Source organism: Misgurnus anguillicaudatus, chromosome 16 (genome assembly GCF_027580225.2).
Source record: "Misgurnus anguillicaudatus chromosome 16, ASM2758022v2, whole genome shotgun sequence".
Classification (NCBI taxonomy): Eukaryota; Metazoa; Chordata; class Actinopteri; order Cypriniformes; family Cobitidae; genus Misgurnus; species Misgurnus anguillicaudatus.
In genome coordinates this window covers 23,111,334-23,132,910 of record NC_073352.2, presented here as the reverse complement: position 1 = coordinate 23,132,910, position 21,577 = coordinate 23,111,334, and the positions used below count along the sequence as shown (strand labels likewise).

The 21,577-nt window shown below is 42.5% G+C and overlaps 1 protein-coding gene and 1 long non-coding RNA gene across 3 annotated transcripts; one reads left to right on the top strand and one right to left on the bottom strand.

Annotated features, from left to right (window-relative positions):
• Nucleotides 1-192: 192 nt before the first annotated feature.
• Nucleotides 193-21,526, bottom strand: LOC129422507 (uncharacterized). Its single transcript, XM_055178484.2, has 8 exons — nt 21,277-21,526; nt 18,851-19,030; nt 18,347-18,535; nt 17,966-18,142; nt 17,740-17,881; nt 5,518-6,074; nt 4,834-4,975; nt 193-2,045 (listed from the first exon to the last, which is right to left on the bottom strand). The coding sequence occupies exons 1-8, from the start codon at nt 21,370-21,372 to the stop codon at nt 1,213-1,215; spliced, it is 2,316 nt and encodes a 771-aa protein (XP_055034459.2). The 5' UTR covers nt 21,373-21,526; the 3' UTR covers nt 193-1,212.
• LOC141350054 (uncharacterized) lies at nt 15,068-17,247 on the top strand. 2 transcript variants are annotated; one of them, XR_012357980.1, is made up of 3 exons: nt 15,120-16,168; nt 16,248-16,374; nt 16,950-17,247. It is a non-coding gene; the product is annotated as an uncharacterized lncRNA (long non-coding RNA). The 2 variants fall into 2 exon arrangements; XR_012357979.1 differs by having other exon boundaries at nt 15,068-16,168; nt 16,248-17,247.
• Nucleotides 21,527-21,577: the final 51 nt, after the last annotated feature.

Below are 21,577 nucleotides of genomic sequence, written 5' to 3'. Positions count from 1 at the left end.
CTTGATTGTTATGCCAGAATAAGAGTATAGTCCTAGCCATATCTGCATAGAAAATTGCAGCTTTTGATTTTTTGTCGGTCTTGGTGCACGATGTGGCTACAGAGGAGTCAAGTTTTAAGTAAGAAGAGTGTCGAAACTCTTTGGTTGTTTTTTTGGCGCGATGCTGGTGGACTGATCGGGTTCAGTGGATTGTGCTGAGCTATGCTAAAAGTGCTAACGCCAGACCCGGAGATCAGCTGAATAGATTTCAAAATGGTAAGAATCAAATGTTTAACTCTATTGGAGCTGGAAAATGAGCATATTTTCAAAAAAAGTGGAGTGTCCCTTTAAACACTTAATTCAAGTAAAATGTTCTCACCCCAATGGCAGATATTTTTGCTTGTTAGACTTAATTTCGTGGGTCATTTTGCTCATCAAGGAAGTGCGTCTTGATTTGGGAATTTTTTGATGTTTCTACTGAAAACGAGACAAAAATACTAAGTTAGAAAGTTATTTTTTGCAGTGTACAGTGCAGAGCTCATACATGGTAGCAAATCATGTAGCATTATTTGTTACATTATACTGAAAGTTTTCTCTATACATGACACATACATTGTTTAACCCTTATCATATCATGTTACTCTTTAACCATAGGATGTTCTGTGTGTTTGTGGGCTGTGTAAAATTACTAAAGAAAATGTTTTGTGGGTTATAGAGCATTGCTAAGGGCTGCCTGAGCTTTATTTAGCCATCTGCCTCATTAACACCCTCATTATTTTTGTTTGTATGTACTGTAGCACACTTTTATGTCATGACCCCAGGGTCTCACAACAGGGCATTTACTGATTTAACATCTGACCTTGTGACATCATCATTACTCATTATAACACGTGTTAGATCAAGTGACCTGAATACAAACATTCCATATTGTTTTACTTCTCCCTGCGATATATGTGTGTGTTTTAGTTACCAGTGTGTAATGCTGTTTATGTTTATTTTTTTAACAACGTTCATGTCCTTTTTTGTTTAATGTTTATAATCTGTATAAACTGTATGGAAAATGAAGGCATTTTAAAAATGAATTAACTGGCTGCTTTCTACTTATTGTGTACAAAAAATAAATTTTTATTTGTTATACACTTTGTCTGGTTTGTCTTTTTTTTTAAACTTGAGATACATCCTTCACATGAGAAGATTTAAAGGTAGGAAGGCATAGATTTGAAATAACAATTTTTATTTTTTCACTATTGACTTATTTTTCTTCTTTTGTTTGCGTTTGACACTACGAATGGATTTTTCAGGCTTTGTGGATGATGCCTCAACACTAACCTCCTCCATCTTCAATTCTGTATATGTCTTTCTTCTCTCTGTTAAATCATCACCACTCGTGTCTCTGTGCTCCTCCAGTCTTTCTTCCCCTGATGCTTGAGTGCTTTCCCTTTTGCCTGGCTTTCCTTCCTCTTTATTGGTGGTCTCATCTTGGTCATCTTTTTTCTTTGTAATGTCATTGATCAGTGGAGCTTCCTCCCTGCTATCTGTTTCGGATCCTTGCCTATCTTCTGCATCTGTCACATTGTTTCGGACCGAATCGTCTTTATCTACTGCATTATTATCAGTTTTTTCATTTTCTTTATTCAGGGTCAGAGAGCTCTGTTCTTTGTTCATACTGTTTTTGTTCTCATCCTCTCCTTCATTCTTATTACCGGCCTCAACACCGGCGCTCTTCTCTGTACTGCCACTACCGTTTGATGTCTGTTGTCCTTCGGTTTTGTTTTGAAGTGATGACATTTTATTCTCACCCTCCTGTTTCACTTCTTTCCTCTCCTTCTTTCTCCTATTGGTCTGCAGCTTCTTCTCCCACTTCTCATGGGTGCTGGTCCAGTAGTTTTTGTTCTCGCTAATATACTTTGCTTTGAGGTTATCGCTCATCTTCTTAATCTCCTGCTTAACGATAGGCTTAAACTTGGGATCCAGACGCAGAACCATAGCGAAATCTCGACGGGCTTCATCCTCGTTGAATAATGCCGAGTGAGCCCAGGCCCGCTGGTACACTGCCTTCAAATTATCTACAGGGGAGATGAAAGAGAGAGGGAAATAGACTGAAGAACAGCAATGTCACATTGCATCGAATTCAAGATAAATAATTCATGCTAAAGAAAACAGTGGTTTTCATTCTTTGCATCCGAGAGGGGAAACCAGGGGAAAGAACGATGCAATTGGTTAAACTTCTTGGATCAGCGAAAAGTGAGGGATTGAGATGGAGCCGGTTCATAAATCAAAACTTACAAGTGTGCAGTGCTGAGGATCCTGAGTCCAAAAAACTATAATAGCAGAGACACACTTTTTTTTATCAGTCTACCATGAAATAAAGTTTACAAGGTAGCAGATGGATGCACTCTGCACTTTTGAGGATAGTCAATGAATTTTCCAAAAGTTTGTTAAGGAAAGTAGATATTGATATTTACAAACAAAAGTCCATTTCATTGTCTACTTCATTGTGAGTTATACATTACATTGTAAAAAGTAAAAGTTGGATCTACTTTAAAAAATTATTTCAGTTGGTAACACTTAAACAATTTTAGGTGAAAAACCTTACTTTAATGGGTAACACCTATAATTGGGTCCCCAGTGCTTGTATCAATCTAGAAAATGTGAGAAAGATCAACCCAGTAACTTAGTTTTGGTAAACCATTCTCTGCAAGCATGTGAAAAAATAGGTAATTAAAATGTGGCTCCCCTTGTGATGTCAGAAGAGGATAATACCGCCCCTAAATCTGCACTATCCAACCACACCACTGCAATTTAGTGCAGATCATTTGCATTTAAAAGGACACACCCAAAAACGGCACATTTTTGCTTACACCTACAAAGTGGCAATTTAAACATGGTATAATAAATTATCTATATGGTATTTTGAGCTTTAACTTCACAAATGTTTTCTGGAGACACCAAATATTTATTTGACATCTTAAAGTCTTGTGAAATGTCCCCTTCAAAGTAAGTTGATAAAAATGAAAGTAATTTTTCTAGGTTAATCCCATTTTACTTTTTACAGTATACATGTGTTACACTGCAAAAATTATTTTCTTCAGTAAAAATATCTAAAGATTCTTAAATTAAGATTCTTTTCTTGATGACCAAAACAACCCAAGAAAATAATTCTAGTTTTTTAGACCAAAAATATCAAATTTAAGTGATTTTGTGCATAAAACAAGCAAAAAATCTGCTAATTTTTATATATATGTTTGGCCCATTTTGCCTTTATATGATAGACAGTAGTTAGAGAGATGACAGGAAAGTACAGGGTGGAGAGAGGGGTACGGGATCGGCAAAAGACCTCAAGCCGGGAATCGAACTCGGGTCGCCAGAAGTGCACCATATGTCGGAGCACTGTCCACTACACCATCGGCTCCTATAAAATCTGCCAATTTCTTGAATTTAGTGTTCAAGAAAAATGTTCGAGATTTTTTGCTTACCCCATTGGCAGATTTTTTTACTTGTTTTATGCACAAAATCACTTAAATTTTATATTTTTGGTCAAAAAACTAGACTTATTTTCTTGGGTCGTTTTGCTCATCAAGAAAAAGCATCTAAATTTAAGAATTTTTTGATATTTTTACTGAAAACATGACAAAAATACTAAGAATTTTTTTCTTGAAAATCATTTTTTGCAGTGTAAACAGTATGTTAATACAGTGTCAGAAATACTCCCAAGATGTAACTGTTGGAGTACCCTTTTAAAAAGGTCCTTATACCAGTAAGTACATTTGGTACCAACATATACATCCGAGGTACTAATATTTTATCTTTAGGTACAAAGTTGAACTTTAAGAAAGGGTTCTGCTCCAGTGACAGCTACACTGCAAAAAATGATTTTCAAGAAAAAAATTCTTAGATATTTTTACTGAAAACAAGACAAAAATATTAAGAATTCTTGAATTAAGATGCTTTTTCATGATGAGCAAACGACCCAAGAAAATAACTAGTTTTTAGACCAAAAATATCAAATTGAAGTGATTTTGTGCAGAAAACAAGCAAAAAATCTCCCAATGGGGTAAGTAAATTTTTCTTGAATTTTTCTTGAATTTAGTGTTCAAGAAAAATAATGTTTTTTTTTTTTGGTTACCCCATTGGCAGATTTTTTTACTTGTTTTATGCACAAAATCACTTAAATTTTATATTTTTGGTCAAAAAACTAGACTTATTTTCTTGGGTCGTTTTGCTCATCAAGAAAAAGCATCTAAATTTAAGAATTTTTAGATATTTTTACTGAAAAAAAGACAAAAATACTAAGAAGTTTTTTCTTGAAAATCATTTTTTGCAGTGTAAACAGTATGTTAATACAGTGTCAGAAATACTCCCAAGATGTAACTGTTGGAGTACCCTTTTAAAAAGGTCCTTTTTCTAAAACTAGAATTTTTTTTTGCAGTGAAGGGAACATTTTTGACAATTTTTTCGGACACAGGATTGATACATATTTTGTTGTTGTTTTTTGTGACACTGTTTTCAAGTCTATTACTGAGGTATATTCAAATTCATTAAAACCCGCCCCAAAATGGCACATTTAGAAAAACTGTGTTTGCCTTTTATTCAGTCAGATGGTTTATTGGCCAGATTAAGCTTCTTTATGGTTCTGGCTACACAAGACACAGTATATAGTAAGTGATATAGCTCAAGGCCTTGTGTGTTTTACTGCAGATGTAAATAGCTGAGTAACTGGCCTGTTTATTCTGTTCAGTGGAGTATCTATATATCAGAGATCTACATCCACCACTCCTGCCAAATCCCCAACCTCATACATAGTAGAGTGTGAGAGTCTTGGTCCATTTCTGCAATGACTGTATATACGCTCACCTTTATGTGTCTTCAGCAGTTTACTGTTGAGTTGCACCACTTCACAGTATTCCCCAAGCTCCAGCTTACACTGACTGAGGTTTAGACAGAGTGGCAGACGAACTTTCTCCAGAGATTCCCAGTCTTCCCCTTTATGTTCCACCTCAAAAACACAGAAAGATACTGCTCAGTCAGCCATATATATGATTATATATTTACACATACTGTAACTTTTCTGGAAAGATCTCAGTGGTGCTTGCCTGTGACCCCATATGTGTTGGGGATGGTTGTCGGGTCAGTGCTTCGGCTAAGAACTTCTACTGTACAAGTGAGTTGCTATCATGTTCTGGGATGTCTCTATGGTATGGTTTCTAAGCGGTTGCTTACTGAGCAAGGTCAAGCGCATGTCTCTATGATATTTTCATCCCTGGATCGTTCGGGATTGTCCTTCAATGTAAGTCAATGGGATCGTTTTACCCATTTTATTGTCCTCCAAGTGCACCTTTCCTCAACAAGCCGCATAATTCAAGGTATCATCATTCATGTCCTTAGCACAAATGGTATGGGGTGGAATATGTGCTGAATTTTAATGTCTGGGGTTAGGCCAGCATCATTATTTTTTGGAATAAATATACATCTGTGCATTCTTCAAGTCCTGACATGCCGCCGTGTTATATATTTGCTTTATTTCATAATCAGGCTCACCTTAGATTGGAGATGGTCTGTATACTCCAGAGCCTCCTTGAACTTGGCACTCGCCTCCTCGTAGCGATGCTCCTTCACATAGAAATTGCCTTCATCTTGGAGCAGCATAATTAACCGTAGCATCTGCTGCCAGTCCTTCCCATCGGTCAGAGCTGTTATCCTGCTATTGGCTCCCGCTGCCGACTCTTCACTTTTGGTGTCACGCTTGTTTTTCTCTACAGCTGATCTCTTCATTTCCTCCTCTGCCCCTGTGACCTCTTCAGAGGTTTGAGAGCGTTCTCCTCGGCTTTCCTCTTTTAAATGCATTGCGATGCTATCCAAGCTTTCCCCTCCATCCTCTTGTTCCTCTTCTTTTTCTTCAAGAATGTTCCAGTACCTTTCTTTATCCTCCCAGTATTTTTCTTTCATTCTTTCGGAGAGAAGAGTCAGTTCTCTGTGCACCAGCTTGGACAGCGTTACATCCAGGTTGGCCACCATCAGGTAGTCTTTTCTGGCCTCCCGCTCACTCCACACGGCTGCATAGGCCTTTGCTCGCTTGTAGTAGGCTTTGACGCAGTCTGGATAAAGAGCAGAGAGATTGATATTGCACAATGGGATTGACGCGCTAGATGGATGTCTTTGCAATGCGCCTTTCTGTTCAATGTACCGTGCTGTGAGTGCCATGTTTTTAATATCAAGTTGAAAGAAAGCGACACCTATTCTATTTTGTCAGATGAATGCATCCTGTTTGAATGACACCTACAAATGGCTTTCTGGACTGGACAAATGCTTATATTTTTGAATAATGTCTATATAAATTATTGTCTCGGGCAACCCAGCGCTAGTTTTGTTTCTCGTCTCACTCCTTCCTTCGTAACACAGTCTCACCCCATGTCGTCAGTGTTTGACGACATTTGACCATTCGTCAATGTGTGGCGCGGAGGGTGTACCTTTCGCGTCATTTTTTGACGAACTGGGGACTTCAGTGCTGTTGCGTCCGTTGCATTCTCTTCTCCTATTTTCTTGCCATTTTCGCGTCGGTTTAGGGTTAGATTACGCAAAATTAAACAGTGTACGCGAAATTAAACAGTGTGCGCGAAATTAAACAGTTGTCACCTGGCGTTGGGGTTAGAGTTAGGTTTGGGTAGGGATGTCATTATGTAAATCTAACCCTAAACCGACGCGAAAATGGTAAGAAAATAGGAGAAGAGAATGCAACGGACGTAATAGTATTGAAGTCCCCAGGTCGTCAAAAAATGACGCGAAAGGTATACCCTCCGCGTCACATATTGACGAATGGTCAAGTGTCGTCAAATATTGACGACATGGGGTGAGACTCCTTCTTGCACAATTTTAATCCAATTTTATTTTGAAATCCCTACCATGTTATAAACATTAGTTATTACACAGCGTTCCGGAATTCTTGATTCTGATTGGTCAGTGGCGACATTCCAAGGTTTGTCATTCCCAGATACATTGACAGATACAATTTAATACTTACTAAAAATTTAATATATTAATGCTTAATGAAATGGGACATATCATGAAAATCTGAATTTTTCCATGTTTAAGTGCTACAATTGGGTCCCCAGTGCTTTTATCAACCTAGAAAATGTGAAAAAGAACAACCCAGTAACTACTTCTTTGGTAAACCATTCTCTGCAAGCATGTGAAAAAATAGGTAATTGTAATTTGTCTCCCCTTCTGATGTCAGAAGGGGATAATACCACCCCAACCACGGCACTCTTATTAGTGCAGAGATCAACTCATTTGCATTTAATAGGACACACCCAAAAACAGCACATTTTTGCTCACACCAAAGTGGCAATTTTAACATGCTAGAATGAATTACGTACAATGGGAACACCAACGATTTATTTGACATCTTAAAAAAGGCTTGTGAAATGTCCCCTTTAATAACATCTATAAGATTTTATTTACCAGTGATTAAACTAAATGCATGTTTATCTTTGAACTGGTTTTGTTTAAGCACATTTTGGTTTAAAGCCACTAGAAAACATTGGTTACCTTGCTGAGTGTTTGCATTTCTTTCATGTGAACTAAAATATATTAAATCAACAATTTAGTGTCCATTTGAGTCTCATAATAATATTTCACGACTTCTTTTGCCCTGTACTTTTTCCTTTTTTACTCTAACTTTGGAAAAAAACGGAAAGCTTGTCACTGTCCTTTTTTACACAGCCGCCCAATCACAGTAGAGGAGGGGCGGGACAAACACTACATTGACAAACAATCATACTTGTACAACTCAACAAAGCAGAAGTTAATATTAACGAGTACTGCATTTTTATATTCAGTAAAATTCTTCAAAATTAGATACTAGTAACTGTCGTGGATATCCCAAATTACAGCAACACACGCGTCTCCGGAATAACGCGCAGTGCTTCCAAAGCGCTCTCAAGCGCCACCGTGCTGGTCGTTTCCAGAAGAGCACCAGGTATTATTTCAGCTTGCTTAAAATTCTTTGGCGGACACAGTGCAATTTATTACTTCATTGCTATTAGTTTCTTTTGCATTTATACAATATAATGTAGCCAAACCAGATAATGGAGTCCAGAGGAATTCAGCATTCCTAGATACGCAATTTGTGTAGCTAGTCGTGCATAGGCGGGGATTATCCTAATTGTGAATAAGAGTGCACGCGCGCCGTGTTTACAAATGATAGGAATTCATTAACATACACACATTTACGATCAAATCTGACGTATACGAAGTTTTTGTGAATATGGAGGAAAGGTTTCCGAAGGTCCGTTTTACTCGGAATTTACTCATATATTTACAAAGGTTTCATAAATGAGGCCCAACATTGTGTGTCACATGTAACGTTAATAATGTCAAATGTAACGTTAATAATGTCAATAACACGTCAAAAGTAAATTACAGTTCTCTGCCATGTACCCAGACACACAATTACACATTAAATCCCTTCTCAGTGTTAAGAGCACTCAAGTAGCTGCCTAAGATCTCTTATTTACAGCTCTTTCCTACTCTTTCATTTGATCATCCTCCTTCACTAACCCTTTCACCCATCCAACAGTAAACAGACTTCCCCAGGCCACCCAGAGAATACTGGCGAATGCATTAGAAAGAGGATGTGTTCCCGGAGGGTGACACAGGAGAAAGACAAGTGGTGCATGAGAGCAAAGATGAAAGATTTGCAGTAAAAGGCACAACGAGGTGTGGGTGACACACGGGCCGTGAATTCTGGGAATTAGAGTGGACAGCGTCCCTGATGTAAGTGTGGCAGGGTAGTTAGATCCTCCCTGTAGTGATGTCATGTCATTGGTAGCCTATCGTCCCGCAGGGGAGGTGTATAAATGGCTGTTTGGTGCGGGCCGGATGTGCGTCATTTGTTCTGTGCCTGCGCTCTTCCCGTTTACCGGCATTCAACAGAGGTCTGTGGTTAACACACAGCTGTGTGTCTATTCTAGCACCGCTTGTGTCATTGTGGGGGCTCTGTGTACGCTGTAGAGCCTATGGTAAACAACCGTTACGCGCGGTCTGGCTCGTTACACTGCCTAGTTCCAGGTATGTAAGATTTAATATATAATGCCAGAGGTTTTAGGTGATGTGGTGTGGGGGTCAGCTATGTTTATCTTTACTGCAGCATTCCCGTGTGTTTACCGTTTGAGTTGGGACATCTAAAATATGCTGTTTGGCATCTCCTTCATCTCTATCTCGTGGATACTGACGTCAGCTCTGCTTTTTGGTGTGGCAAGCGGCTGCGTTATTTGGTATGTGCGTTTATATTTCCGATCGCTGTCCATAAACCATAATTAGTTTACTAATCATCTTATATTATCTGTTAGGGCTAAGACTGTGCGTGCTGCATTCCCCTACTACATATAGAAGCACGCTGCTGTTTTGTTCCTGCTGGATTTGCTTTCGTTTCTTTTCTTTATACTTTTGCTGTGTTTTCATTTTGTCCTGGGTGATTTAGCGCGGCCCGATTTTGGAGTTGTTGGTTAAAACCTGCTCCTACTGTGACTGTATTTAAAGATCTTTTCCTCGTACGTTGGGAAATAACGAGTTCGAGGGCCGCGCTCATTCAGATTATCTATTTCTTTATTTTTCCCTTTGTGGTGTTTCTCATTTTGGACTGATTCAGAATGCTGAGATTTTCTCTTGGACATTGTTGTCTTTAAATTTCTTTTCCTTTTCCTTTTGTGTTATTATCTAGCTGTTTAAGCTAGAATTTATTTCTTTTCTTTATGTTGGAAGGGTTTCTTTTTGCTCCCCTGCATTTAATAAGTTTTCATTGATTAATTTCTATTGATTTGATTTATTTTGTTTTGTATCACAATTACAGGAGCTGTGTGTCCGACGGCAGTGAGGCTTTCCTTCACCGTGTGCTGTGTTATGCTGTGTGAGCACCACTGATAAAATCACGGGTATTGGAGTGAGTGTGTGTGTGTGCGTGTGTGCACTTAGTGTGATTCTCCTCTTTTGCTCCCTCTCTTAGCCCATCTGATGCCAATAGGCTACAGCTCTGAATTAACTGTGAATCCTTATTGTGGATTGTGATTTCCAGCTTTAGTAATTGGCTGGGTGACTACTTTTATTTCTGCATTTTAAACTTTGGTACAAATAAACAAATTCTATTTTGCTACCCACGTCTCTTGCTCACTTTGTTCAGTAGAATGAACCTGTGTTCCTTATAACATTTTTAAGTGAACTGTGATTCCCTGGTATAGTCCCAGGGTGGCGTAGTCTATTGTATCTCTTTTGAGTGTTGAATATTGCTGTAAAAAGACCACTTTGCCACATTTTGGCGTAGTCGGCAGGACTCTCACTAAATTGAGCAGAGACGTGGGTGAATATTACTTTACCAGCTGGTATTGCCATTATTTGCTTTTCTTTTTATTTTCACAGGAACAAGACAGCAGCGTAGACTCTTTAAAGGGTCTCTTTGGCCATCTCCCCTGATTGTGTTTCAGGTCCAAATTTTCTTTCTGCCCCGCCTTGCTTGGTGGTAAGTGTTTTACTAAAAGTTAGCTATGGCAGAAGAATTACAAGAACTTCAGGATCTTGTGGCCCAATTAAGAGCTGATAATGAAAGACTTAGACAAGAACAGACTCAAATTGTTATTCCAGGTCCCAGTACAGCTCCAATTTCTACCACCTTACCCTCTGGTGCACAGCAATCTGCTGGTGCAAGTGCCCCATCTACTGAGCGATTTGTGTTTGTTCCCCGAGATAGGAAGTGCCCAAAGTTTAGCGGGAGACCCGGTATTACCATAAATGAATGGGTAGAGGAGGCCCAAGCCTGTATGCGGGTTCGCCATTTGTCTAGAGCTGATCAAGCATTCTTTCTTTTTGATCATTTAGAGGGAGAAGCTCGGGATGAGATCAGGTATCGGTCTGAGACAGAGAGGGGGGATCCAGATAAGATAATTCGGGCCTTAAAGGAATTGTATGGGTGTTCTTTGTCATATGTAGCATTGCAACAGGCATTTTTCTCCAGGAGGCAGCAGGAAGGAGAAACACTTTTAGAGTTCTCTATTGCATTGATGGGCCTCTTGGAGGGGGTAAAACAGCAGTCGCCGCATGCCATACCAAATGCAGAAGCTTTATTGCGTGACCAGTTTGTCGAGCATGTGCTCGATATTGGTCTTCGTCGGGAACTAAAACAATTAGTCCGCCGTGACCCTACCTCTTCCCTCTTAGATGTTCGTAGCGAGGCAATGCGCTGGGAGCGGGAGGGAATGCCTGGGGGTGCGAGAGGGCGAAGTCAGTCTGTACCAGTGGCCTATGGGGTCCAGTATGCCATACAGGGCGAGTCGCAGGCAGTTCGTTTGAGCTCCCCTCCCAAATCGGAGCAAGCAGAGTTACGAGAAATGTTGAAGGCACAACAAGAACAGTTAAACCAACTTACCCAAGGTTTCGCTCGCTTGCAGGTCCCTAATTCATATAGCCGGTCCCCACGTCACAGTAATATAGTATGTCGGAGGTGCCAACGTTCTGGCCATTTTGCCCGGGAGGGTGATGGAGAACGTGTTCTCCCTCGCTCTCCAGCAGTAGGTACATCTTCGACTGGGGCTAGGCAGTTTAGATCTTCACAGCCGTTGGAAAACTAATCCCCACCGGGCTGCGGAGTCACAGCGCGGATGGGGAGTCGTTTGGCTCAAATGTTGTAAACCGTCTAAATTCTGTCTCTCGTTTGGTGTCCTCCTGCCCTCATCTTAATGTGCTCATCGGTGGTGTTCAAGTGCCATGTTTAGTGGATACCGGTTCCATGGTGTCCACAATCACCGAGAGTTGCTTTCACCAGTATTTTGAACCATGGGGGCAGGAGCGTCTTAGGTCTTGTCAATGGTTGCAACTTACCGCGGCGAATGGTCTTGCGATTCCTTATATCGGGTATATGGAGCTCGATGTCGAACTTTGTGGTAAAGTAGTACCGGAGTGTGGAGTGCTGGTTGTCCGAGATCCTCCTGGTGGTGCCGGTGGACATGTCCCGGGTGTTTTGGGGATGAATGTCCTTGGCCGGTGCTACCAGGAACTTTTTGGACAACACGGTACATCCCTTTTTGACTTACCGGCGGTGTCACAGGCCCCTAGCTCCGTCACAAAGGCATTACAACATTGTAGTAAGGTTAGTGTCCAGACCTCTGTTGATCGTGTTGGGGGGGTTAGGGTGCGGGGGCAGGGTGTGTGTCACATTCCAGGTGGTACCATGAAGTTGGTAGCGGCAACCTGCTCAGAATGTTATGCTTCCGGTCCCGTGCTGTTTGAGCCTCCAGATGCAGGCTTACCTGCTGGTTTGTTGGCCTCCCCCGCACTGGTTCAAGTGACCCGGGGCACGGTGTATATCCCGGTTGTGAACGTGGGTACCACTGAGGTGATTCTTTACCCCAGGACGTCTTTAGGCACATTGAGTGGTGTCTTTGTCATCAGTTTGCCAGAAGGTATTACTGAAGTAAGGTCCTTAACTGCTACTGTAGGCTCCCATAGTGCCTTGGTCCCCTCTACTGTGGAGGACCAGATTGATGCCATAGATTTGTCAGTTTTGGCAGCGGAAGAGCAAAGCCGGGTCCGGGCCTTGCTTCACAAGTACAAATTTGTGTTTTCAGCCCATGAGGGTGATCTGGGGTGCACTAACCTCTTGTCCCATGATATTCCGCTTCTGGACGATACCCCTGTCAGGCAACGGTACAGGCGTATACCACCTTCAGAATATGAGGTAGTAAAGTCCCACATTAACCAACTTCTTGAGGCACAGGTTATCAGGGAAAGCTACAGCCCCTATGCGTCTCCCATTGTTTTAGTTAAGAAAAAGGACGGTAGTCTACGAATGTGCGTAGACTATCGTCAACTCAATTCTAAAACTAGGAAGGATGCCTTCCCTTTGCCCCGTATTGAGGAGTCCCTTGATGCCCTGACTGGTGCCCGCTGGTTCTCCACTATGGATTTAGCCAGCGGGTACAATCAGGTGCCTGTCACTGAAGCTGACCGGCCTAAGACTGCTTTCTGTACCCCATTTGGCCTATTCGAGTGGAATAGGATGCCATTTGGTCTCTGTAACGCTCCCAGCACCTTCCAACGTCTGATGGAGAGGTTGTTTGGTGACCAACAATGCCAATCTTTGCTCTTGTATCTAGATGACATTGTGGTGTTCTCTTCCTCGGTGGCTCAACATCTGGAGCGTCTGGAAGTGGTCTTGGGTCGGTTAGGGGCTGAAGGACTAAAAGCCAAGTTAGGAAAGTGTGCATTCTTTCAACGTGAGGTAACGTATTTAGGGCATGTGGTGTCATCTCAGGGTGTGTCCACAGACCCAAGTAAAATTGAAGTGGTAGCTCAGTGGCGCACTCCTACAAGTCTGTCCGAGTTGCGTTCGTTCCTGGGTTTTGCCAGTTATTACCGCCGTTTTGTGGAGGGGTTTGCCAAGTTGGCGGCCCCTCTGCATAAATTGGTGGCCGAACTGGCAGGTGGCAAGACAAAGAAACGTAGAGAGGTGAGTTTTAATGGTGCCTGGGGTGAGATTTGTCAGGATAGTTTTGAAGCCTTAAAGAGGAAACTCACCTCTGCCCCTGTGCTTGCCTACGCAGATTTTACTTTGCCATTTATTCTGGAGGTTGACGCTAGTTTCAGTGGTCTGGGGGCAGTTCTTTCCCAAGAACAGGGAGGAACCGTGCGGCCAATTGCATATGCCAGCCGCAGTCTTAGGCCCACTGAGCGCAATATGAACAACTATAGCTCTATGAAATTAGAGTTTTTGGCGCTCAAGTGGGCCATGGCTGAAAAGTTCCGGGAATATTTGTTGGGGCATAAATGTGTTGTCTTCACCGACAACAATCCCCTTAGCCATCTAGCATCGGCAAAGCTTGGGGCAACTGAACAGCGTTGGGCAGCACAACTTGCAGCTTTTGATTTTGAGGTGAGGTATCGATCAGGCAGATGTAATAGAAATGCAGATGCTCTGTCGAGGCAGCACCCACTTGACTCTAGCATGTTAGGGGACTTGCTTCCAGGCACTGCAGTTCCTCATGCTGTACAGCAGGGGGTGGGTACACAGGTAGCGGTTCAAGCCACTCAAGCGGTGATCACGGCCCTGCCCAGTTATACCGCTGCAGATTTGAGCTCTTTGCAACAGGCGGACCCCACGATTAATGAAATTTTGCCCTTTTGGAAACGAAAGGTGTTCCCTAGAGCAGAAGAACGCAGACGATTGTCTAGGCTGGGGTTGATTCTGCTCCGTCAGTGGGATCGGTTCGTGGAGAGAGAGGGCGTATTGTATCGACGAGTGTTCCGCTCTGATGGAGGTGAGGAACGTTTTCAATTGGTTTTACCCACTACCTTAAAGTCTGAGGTTTTGAGGCAGCTTCATCAGGAGCATGGGCACCAGGGGAATGAGCGTACCACTGAGTTGGTACAGCAGCGGTGCTATTGGCCTGGAATGTCCTCAGAGGTGGCACGATGGTGCCAGGAGTGTGAAAGGTGCCAAGTCGCTAAGCATGGGGGTCCCACCGCCCGTAGTTTTATGGGCCATTTGATGGCTTCAAGACCTAACGAGATCGTAGCCATCGACTTTACTATGCTTGAACCCTCTCGTTCAGGAACTGAAAATGTCATTGTGATGACTGATGTTTTCACGAAGTACACCATGGCTGTCCCCACTCGGGATCAACGGGCAGAGACTGTGGCCCAGGTCCTGGTGGCCGAGTGGTTTTACAAGTTTGGGGTCCCTGGTCGGATTCATTCCGATCAGGGCCGTAACTTTGAATCCTCTCTCATCCAGCAACTCTGTCAGTTGTACAAGGTCGAGAAGTCTCGCACTACTCCTTACCATCCGGCCGGTAACGGCCAGTGCGAGCGCTTCAATAGGACGTTGCATAATCTCCTCCGCACATTGCCTGTTTCTCGGAAGAGGGACTGGGTGTCTTGCCTTCCGCAAGTACTTTTCTGCTACAATACCACCCCGCATCAGACCACTGGTGAGTCCCCATATTTTCTGATGTTTGGGCAAGAACCACGGCTCCCAGTTGACTTTTTGCTGGGCAGAGTCCAGGAGGTAGGGGTAGGTAATGTTGAGTGGGTGGTAGAACATCAAACTAGGCTCCATGTGGCCTTTGAAGGGGCACGTGATCGGCTTAGGGTTGCAGCGGAGAGATGTAAAACACATCATGATCAGAATGTGCGGTGTGTGTCGCTTGAGGAGGGCCAGTTGGTTTACCTCCGGGAGTGTGGCATGAGAGGTCGCCATAAGATCCAAGACTTGTGGAGCCCAGTTGTGTATAAGATAGTGAAGGCACCTGCTGCAGGGGGTTCGGTATATACCATTGCACCGGTTGATGAGTTGGGTAAGGTAAGGCATGTTCATCGCTCTTTGTTGAAGGCTAAGATTTTAGGGGACCGTCCAGTTTCGAGCCCTCAGGATAGGCCTTTGGTGGAGGGGGCGCTGCCTTTAGAGGATGAGCCAGACGAGGGCGATTTGCTACTGTTCGTCCCTGAAACCCCCCAGGCTCAGAGTCCGGCTGTTAGTGATTTAGTCCCTGCAGCTGTTCAAGCTCCCTTGGACATCTTGGACCCTTGCCCCCCTGTGACAGTACCTGGGATACCAGTAGCCCAAGGACAGCACTGTTCTGGAGAGATGGGTCTCCCTTCGGGACTTGTTACTGTGTCTGCAGGCCAACCAGGTACTGAGGTAATGGCTTTGCGGAGGTCAACGAGGCCAAGAGCAGGCCAACACTCGAATGTCCATCACCTGCCACGGTCAGTGGAAGTGCCTGGTGAGGCTGTGCCCCTAGGTGGGTCCTTTTCTAGTGGGATTTCTGCCATTTTCAGGCCTTGGAACTGATAGGGGGAATTGTGGGGTTGCCGTATTCTATCGTCGGGGCGACGATACAAAAAGTAGGGGTAGATTGTGGCAGGGTAGTTAGATCCTCCCTGTAGTGATGTCATGTCATTGGTAGCCTATCGTCCCGCAGGGGAGGTGTATAAATGGCTGTTTGGTGCGGGCCGGATGTGCGTCATTTGTTCTGTGCCTGCGCTCTTCCCGTTTACCGGCATTCAACAGAGGTCTGTGGTTAACACACAGCTGTGTGTCTATTCTAGCACCGCTTGTGTCATTGTGGGGGCTCTGTGTACACTGTAGAGCCTATGGTAAACAACCGTTACGCGCGGTCTGGCTCGTTACACTGCCTAGTTCCAGGTATGTAAGATTTAATATATAATGCCAGAGGTTTTAGGTGATGTGGTGTGGGGGTCAGCTATGTCTATCTTTACTGCAGCATTCCCGTGTGTTTACCGTTTGAGTTGGGACATCTAATATATGCTGTTTGGCATCTCCTTCATCTCTATCCCGTGGATACTGACGTCAGCTCTGCTTTTTGGTGTGGCAAGCGGCTGCGTTATTTGGTATGTGCGTTTATATTTCCGATCGCTGTTCATAAACCATAATTAGTTTACTAATCATCTTATATTATCTGTTAGGGCTAAGACTGTGCGTGCTGCATTCCCCTACTACCTATAGAAGCACGCTGCTGTTTTGTTCCTGCTGGATTTGCTTTCGTTTCTTTTTCTTTATATTTTTGCTGCGTTTTCATTTTGTCCTGGGTGATTTAGCGCGGCCCGATTTTGGAGTTGTTGGTTAAAACCTGCTCCTACTGTGACTGTATTTAAAGATCTTTTCCTCGTACGTTGGGAAATAACGAGTTCGAGGGCCGCGCTCATTCAGATTATCTATTTCTTTATTTTTCCCTTTGTGGTGTTTCTCATTTTGGACTGATTCAGAATGCTGAGATTTTCTCTTGGACATTGTTGTCTTTAAATTTCTTTTCCTTTTCCTTTTGTGTTATTATCTAGCTGTTTAAGCTAGAATTTATTTCTTTTCTTTATGTTGGAAGGGTTTCTTTTGCTCCCCTGCATTTAATAAGTTTTCATTGATTAATTTCTATTGATTTGATTTATTTTGTTTTGTATCACAATTACAGGAGCTGTGTGTCCGACGGCAGTGAGGCTTTCCTTCACCGTGTGCTGTGTTATGCTGTGTGAGCACCACTGATAAAATCACGGGTATTGGAGTGAGTGTGTGTGTGTGCGTGTGTGCACTTAGTGTGATTCTCCTCTTTTGCTCCCTCTCTTAGCCCATCTGATGCCAATAGGCTACAGCTCTGAATTAACTGTGAATCCTTATTGTGGATTGTGATTTCCAGCTTTAGTAATTGGCTGGGTGACTACTTTTATTTCTGCATTTTAAACTTTTGTACAAATAAACATTCTATTTTGCTACCCACGTCTCTTGCTCACTTTGTTCAGTAGAATGAACCTGTGTTCCTTATAACATTTTTCAGTGAACTGTGATTCCCTGGTATAGTCCCAGGGTGGCGTAGTCTATTGTATCTCTTTTGAGTGTTGAATATTGCTGTAAAAAGACCACTTTGCCACATAAGGTAACCACGGGAGCCTAAAGTCACAGTGCAGGCTGCATATACATAAGGCTTATTAGGAAAACTACCCACGCTGCCGGAGCCACATCGGGAGGCGTTACATCTGTCACTTTACATGCTTCAAGAGAGCTTACACAGAGCAACTTCTGTCCTTTCTGCTCATGCAGTCAACCATACTTTAACAAACCAAACCCACCAAATACACACTGTCACATGCGATTATTAAAGCGAACGCTAATGAATTATTGGTAATACTCAAGGGTTAATTCTAGATATGTGTTATTTATATAGGTCGTTTCTTTTGGTAGATGTGAATGTATTCCAATGAACCCACCTTTGTGTTTGTCCAGGAGCTCGGTTGTGTGTTGAATGACCTCGTAATATTCCTCTAACTCTAACATACACTGACAATAGTTCAGCACTAGAGGAATGATGAGCTTGCCCAGATTAACATAGTCTTCATCTCCTGGCATCTCCTGCATAGGAACACAAACTCATTTGCATTCATTAAAGCACATAGCTTTGATGAAAAACTGAATCTCTCTCTACTGTGATTTTACCCTGGATTGGACCGTACGGAGCAAAACCACAGCTTCCTGGTACTTCTCGGCAGCTTCCCGAAACCGGCCTTGTTTGACCAATGCGTTGCCCAGGTAATGAAGCAAAGGCACAGCCTTCAACTTCTCATCTTTCTCCATCATCCACGATTCACGCTGGTAGGAAAACGGGTCGCCTACCTGAGGAAGACAGAAAATTGAAGCGTGCTTGTCTCGCCTGGCTGAGGATTGAAAACATGGTCTGAGAATTGGGAACAGCGCGCCAGCGTGTAACACTGGATTGCATAACAATCTGTTATGCCGTGCTGGGGTGGCAGTGAGAAATCTGTTGTTGAGGTGGATGTGTACTTTATTGAGTATGGTGCAAAGATGTATGTACTGTACCTGGATGAGCTCCATAATGAAGATTAAAGGCTGTGGTGTCCTCATTATCTCATCCAGCTCTGGAAAGCCTGTGGAGTGGTAGTGAAACATGTTGCCCATGCCACACATATGTTTCTGGCCCTCCAAAGGGTCCTTCCCCTGAGCAATCAATCGCATCCCCTTTGAGACCATTGGATAAAGGCCTGTGTGCTGAGCGAAAAAAAGAAACTGTTTTCATAGGTTTATTTTTACACCGACGATCTAACCCGAGTCATTAGTCTCATTTGACTTGCAGAATGGATTTCATTTCAGTGTTTGGGAATAACAACAAATGTGTATGTTAATAGAAAACGTAGGAGGCCACCAAAGGTTGTCTCATATGCATAATGAATCAGGAAAATTCTCCTCCATCCTTATTTGAAGATTAATTAAGATCCAATTTAAGCTGAAGCGATTATACCAGCAGAAAGAGTACAAACAGTGGGAGGCAAAACAAAGAGAATTGGTTTTAATTCTAGCACTTACTACGGCATCACACCAGAACTCAGCCACTTCTCCGATCCTCATGGATGTTAGGAGCACCTCCCACACCTCCATCTTGAACATCTTCCCCACAAAAATTTCTGCGGGACGCTTGTTTTTGCGACTGTCGTCTATGACTGTTCTTTCAAAGTTATCCAAAAGAGTCTGGAAGTGGAACACCAGCTGTGTGTGTAGAACAAAAGAGAAAAAGAGAAGAACACCATTAGTGAAAGCAGAGATGTTTACTCCTGTTTAATATGCCATAGATATCCTTTCCACTTAAAAGGTCCAGTGCGTTGGTTTTTAGCGGCATCTAGTGGCGAGACTGTGAATTGCAACCAGAGTCTCAGTCCACAGCTTACCCCGTCCTGTCGAAATCCATTTACGGTAGCAGCCACACAGTTGAAAAATCTTTGCTGCTCTAAATTTTTTTGTTTAATCAATTCATAAGTCATATTAAGTTAACGTATTAATATTTATCTTGACTAGAGATGAGTTGTTATAACAGAACAAACTTGTCATCGTCTGAGACAACGGATGCTTCCCAATTTGAACGCTGCGTCCTCTGAAGGCTGTATTTGATGGCCAATGACGTCACCGTGCAGTTACGAAGGCTGTCCCAACTCAGAGGCTCCAAAATTGGGTCGTATGGTACTAGAAATTGATGTGTTTGATGTGTTTTTTTACTTTGAGAGAGATCATTTGGAAAATAATGAACAATATATTATACAGCTATTTATTGTATTAGGAAAGTATCATATACACAAAACAAAATGGGCCCTAGCTGTCACATTTTATAAATGATTTCAAATTATATACCCCTTTAGAAAAAGCTAAGAACAAAAAAGCTTAGAAAACATATAATTTTTAAAAATACTCACTTTTTTCCTGATAAATTGTGAACAATGTGTGAATAATACCTCATGTTCATAGTGCATTGCAAAAAAAAGTGTTTTATACTTGTTGATGATATTAAAAAAAAAAGGACTATGAAAAAAAAACAACTCGGAGGCTTCATCAAAAGCCTCCAGATGTGGCCTCCAAATGCGTCCTTCTTTTCCCAAAAATGATGGATCCATCAGATGTTTCCAGCCTTGGCTATCCCAAGATTCAATGCGCGCGTCTGGGTATTTTAAAATAAATATATATAACTGTATATAAAAGTGTATTTTTTTTGCAAATTAAATTTGTCACGGTTTTTCTATTTTAAATGATTGGTTTAATTGTAACTTTTGTATATTTCGGTAGTAGTTAAATTTTATATAGGCTACTGTTGGGTAGCTAAATCTGCATCAATGCGTCATATTCTTTAAAACAAAATAAAAAATATCTGGCTCCACATTCATTTTTAAAAGTCTTAAACGTCTCGTGTCCCACTGACCTGCGCAGTGGGCGGAGACAAGCAAGTGACTCTGACGCAACTCCCACCGTAGGCTAGACCAGTGGTTCCCAAACTTTTTCAGTGTGCGGCCCCCCTTGTGTACGGTGCATTCCTTCGCGGCCCCCCAAAGAAAATTTGTGACCAAAAACTGTTCTAAAACTCAACATTTTAATAAAAGAAACATAAAATTATACAAAAAAGTAGTGCTTTTGGTTAGTAGCCTTATTTTTTTAGGTTTAATTACACAGAATTCATGATAAATTAATGTATTTCATAAAATGTCATAAAACTGGGGGCCCCCTGGCACCATCTCGCGGCCCCCCTGGGGGCCCCGACCCTTGAAAACCACTGGGCTAGACAGTTTTTAGTTCGCTTCGTGGACTAAGTTCGGAGGCTGCACCCATCAAAGACCGAGAAGATGCTTTTATCAAAAACGACTTTACAGTGCATTTAAGTTATACATTTTATCACTGTCTCATCTTTGTTCGAACCCATCACCTTTGTGCTGCTAACAATGCAACAATACCAATACCAGCAGAGCTACAGGAATATATTTTGGGTCTTAGCTATCATTATGGGTCACACATGCACAGCCTACATGGCCATGTCTCAGTTTTTTTCAAGTGCTGTATGTTGACCAAAACACCTTGACGGAATGAAAGCACACTGCAAATACTGAGCACAGCTGGTAAAACGAGGGATTAGTGTTGGCATTGTCATGGAAAATGTTTGTCATCCTCTCCAGGCTGAGGGCCATATGGCTGGACAAGCAAAAGGGGGAAAAGTCACCTGGCACAGGCACAGTGCCTCTACCACTGTCCAAACTGACGGGTTGCCAAACGTCTGTCGAACGATTATGTGGACCAAATGTTTCAGGTCACAGACACGGCATTTACATCATCAATAAAATCAGGCTACAACCATTTCCAATCAACATAATGGTTGGACATTAACCCATCCGAACAAATGTCCACTGAAAACCATTTATCACCACCGGTGCTTCATCTGAAATCCCCTCACATCACCCAGTGCTTTATTTTACGCCTACCTTAGTCCCCTTTGGAAAATGCGGCAACGGTCCTTGACCTCCGTGCAGAATCTTCTTCTTCACTCCGGGATGGTTAAGCAGATACGTCTCTTCCATTTTGAGTTCTTGAGAAAAAAGCGTTTGTGATGTGTGCTTTATTGAATAAGTCTAAAAATGAATGTCCCGTGGTCCGCGAGAGCTGCTCTCTGGCGGTGTTAATTAGCAGGCTGAGGAACAGATACGAATCTCACCCTGTATCCCAATGCCGCCTGTCTGCTTTCTGACAGATGGTTGGATTACCAGGTTGAGGATAGCCACTTTA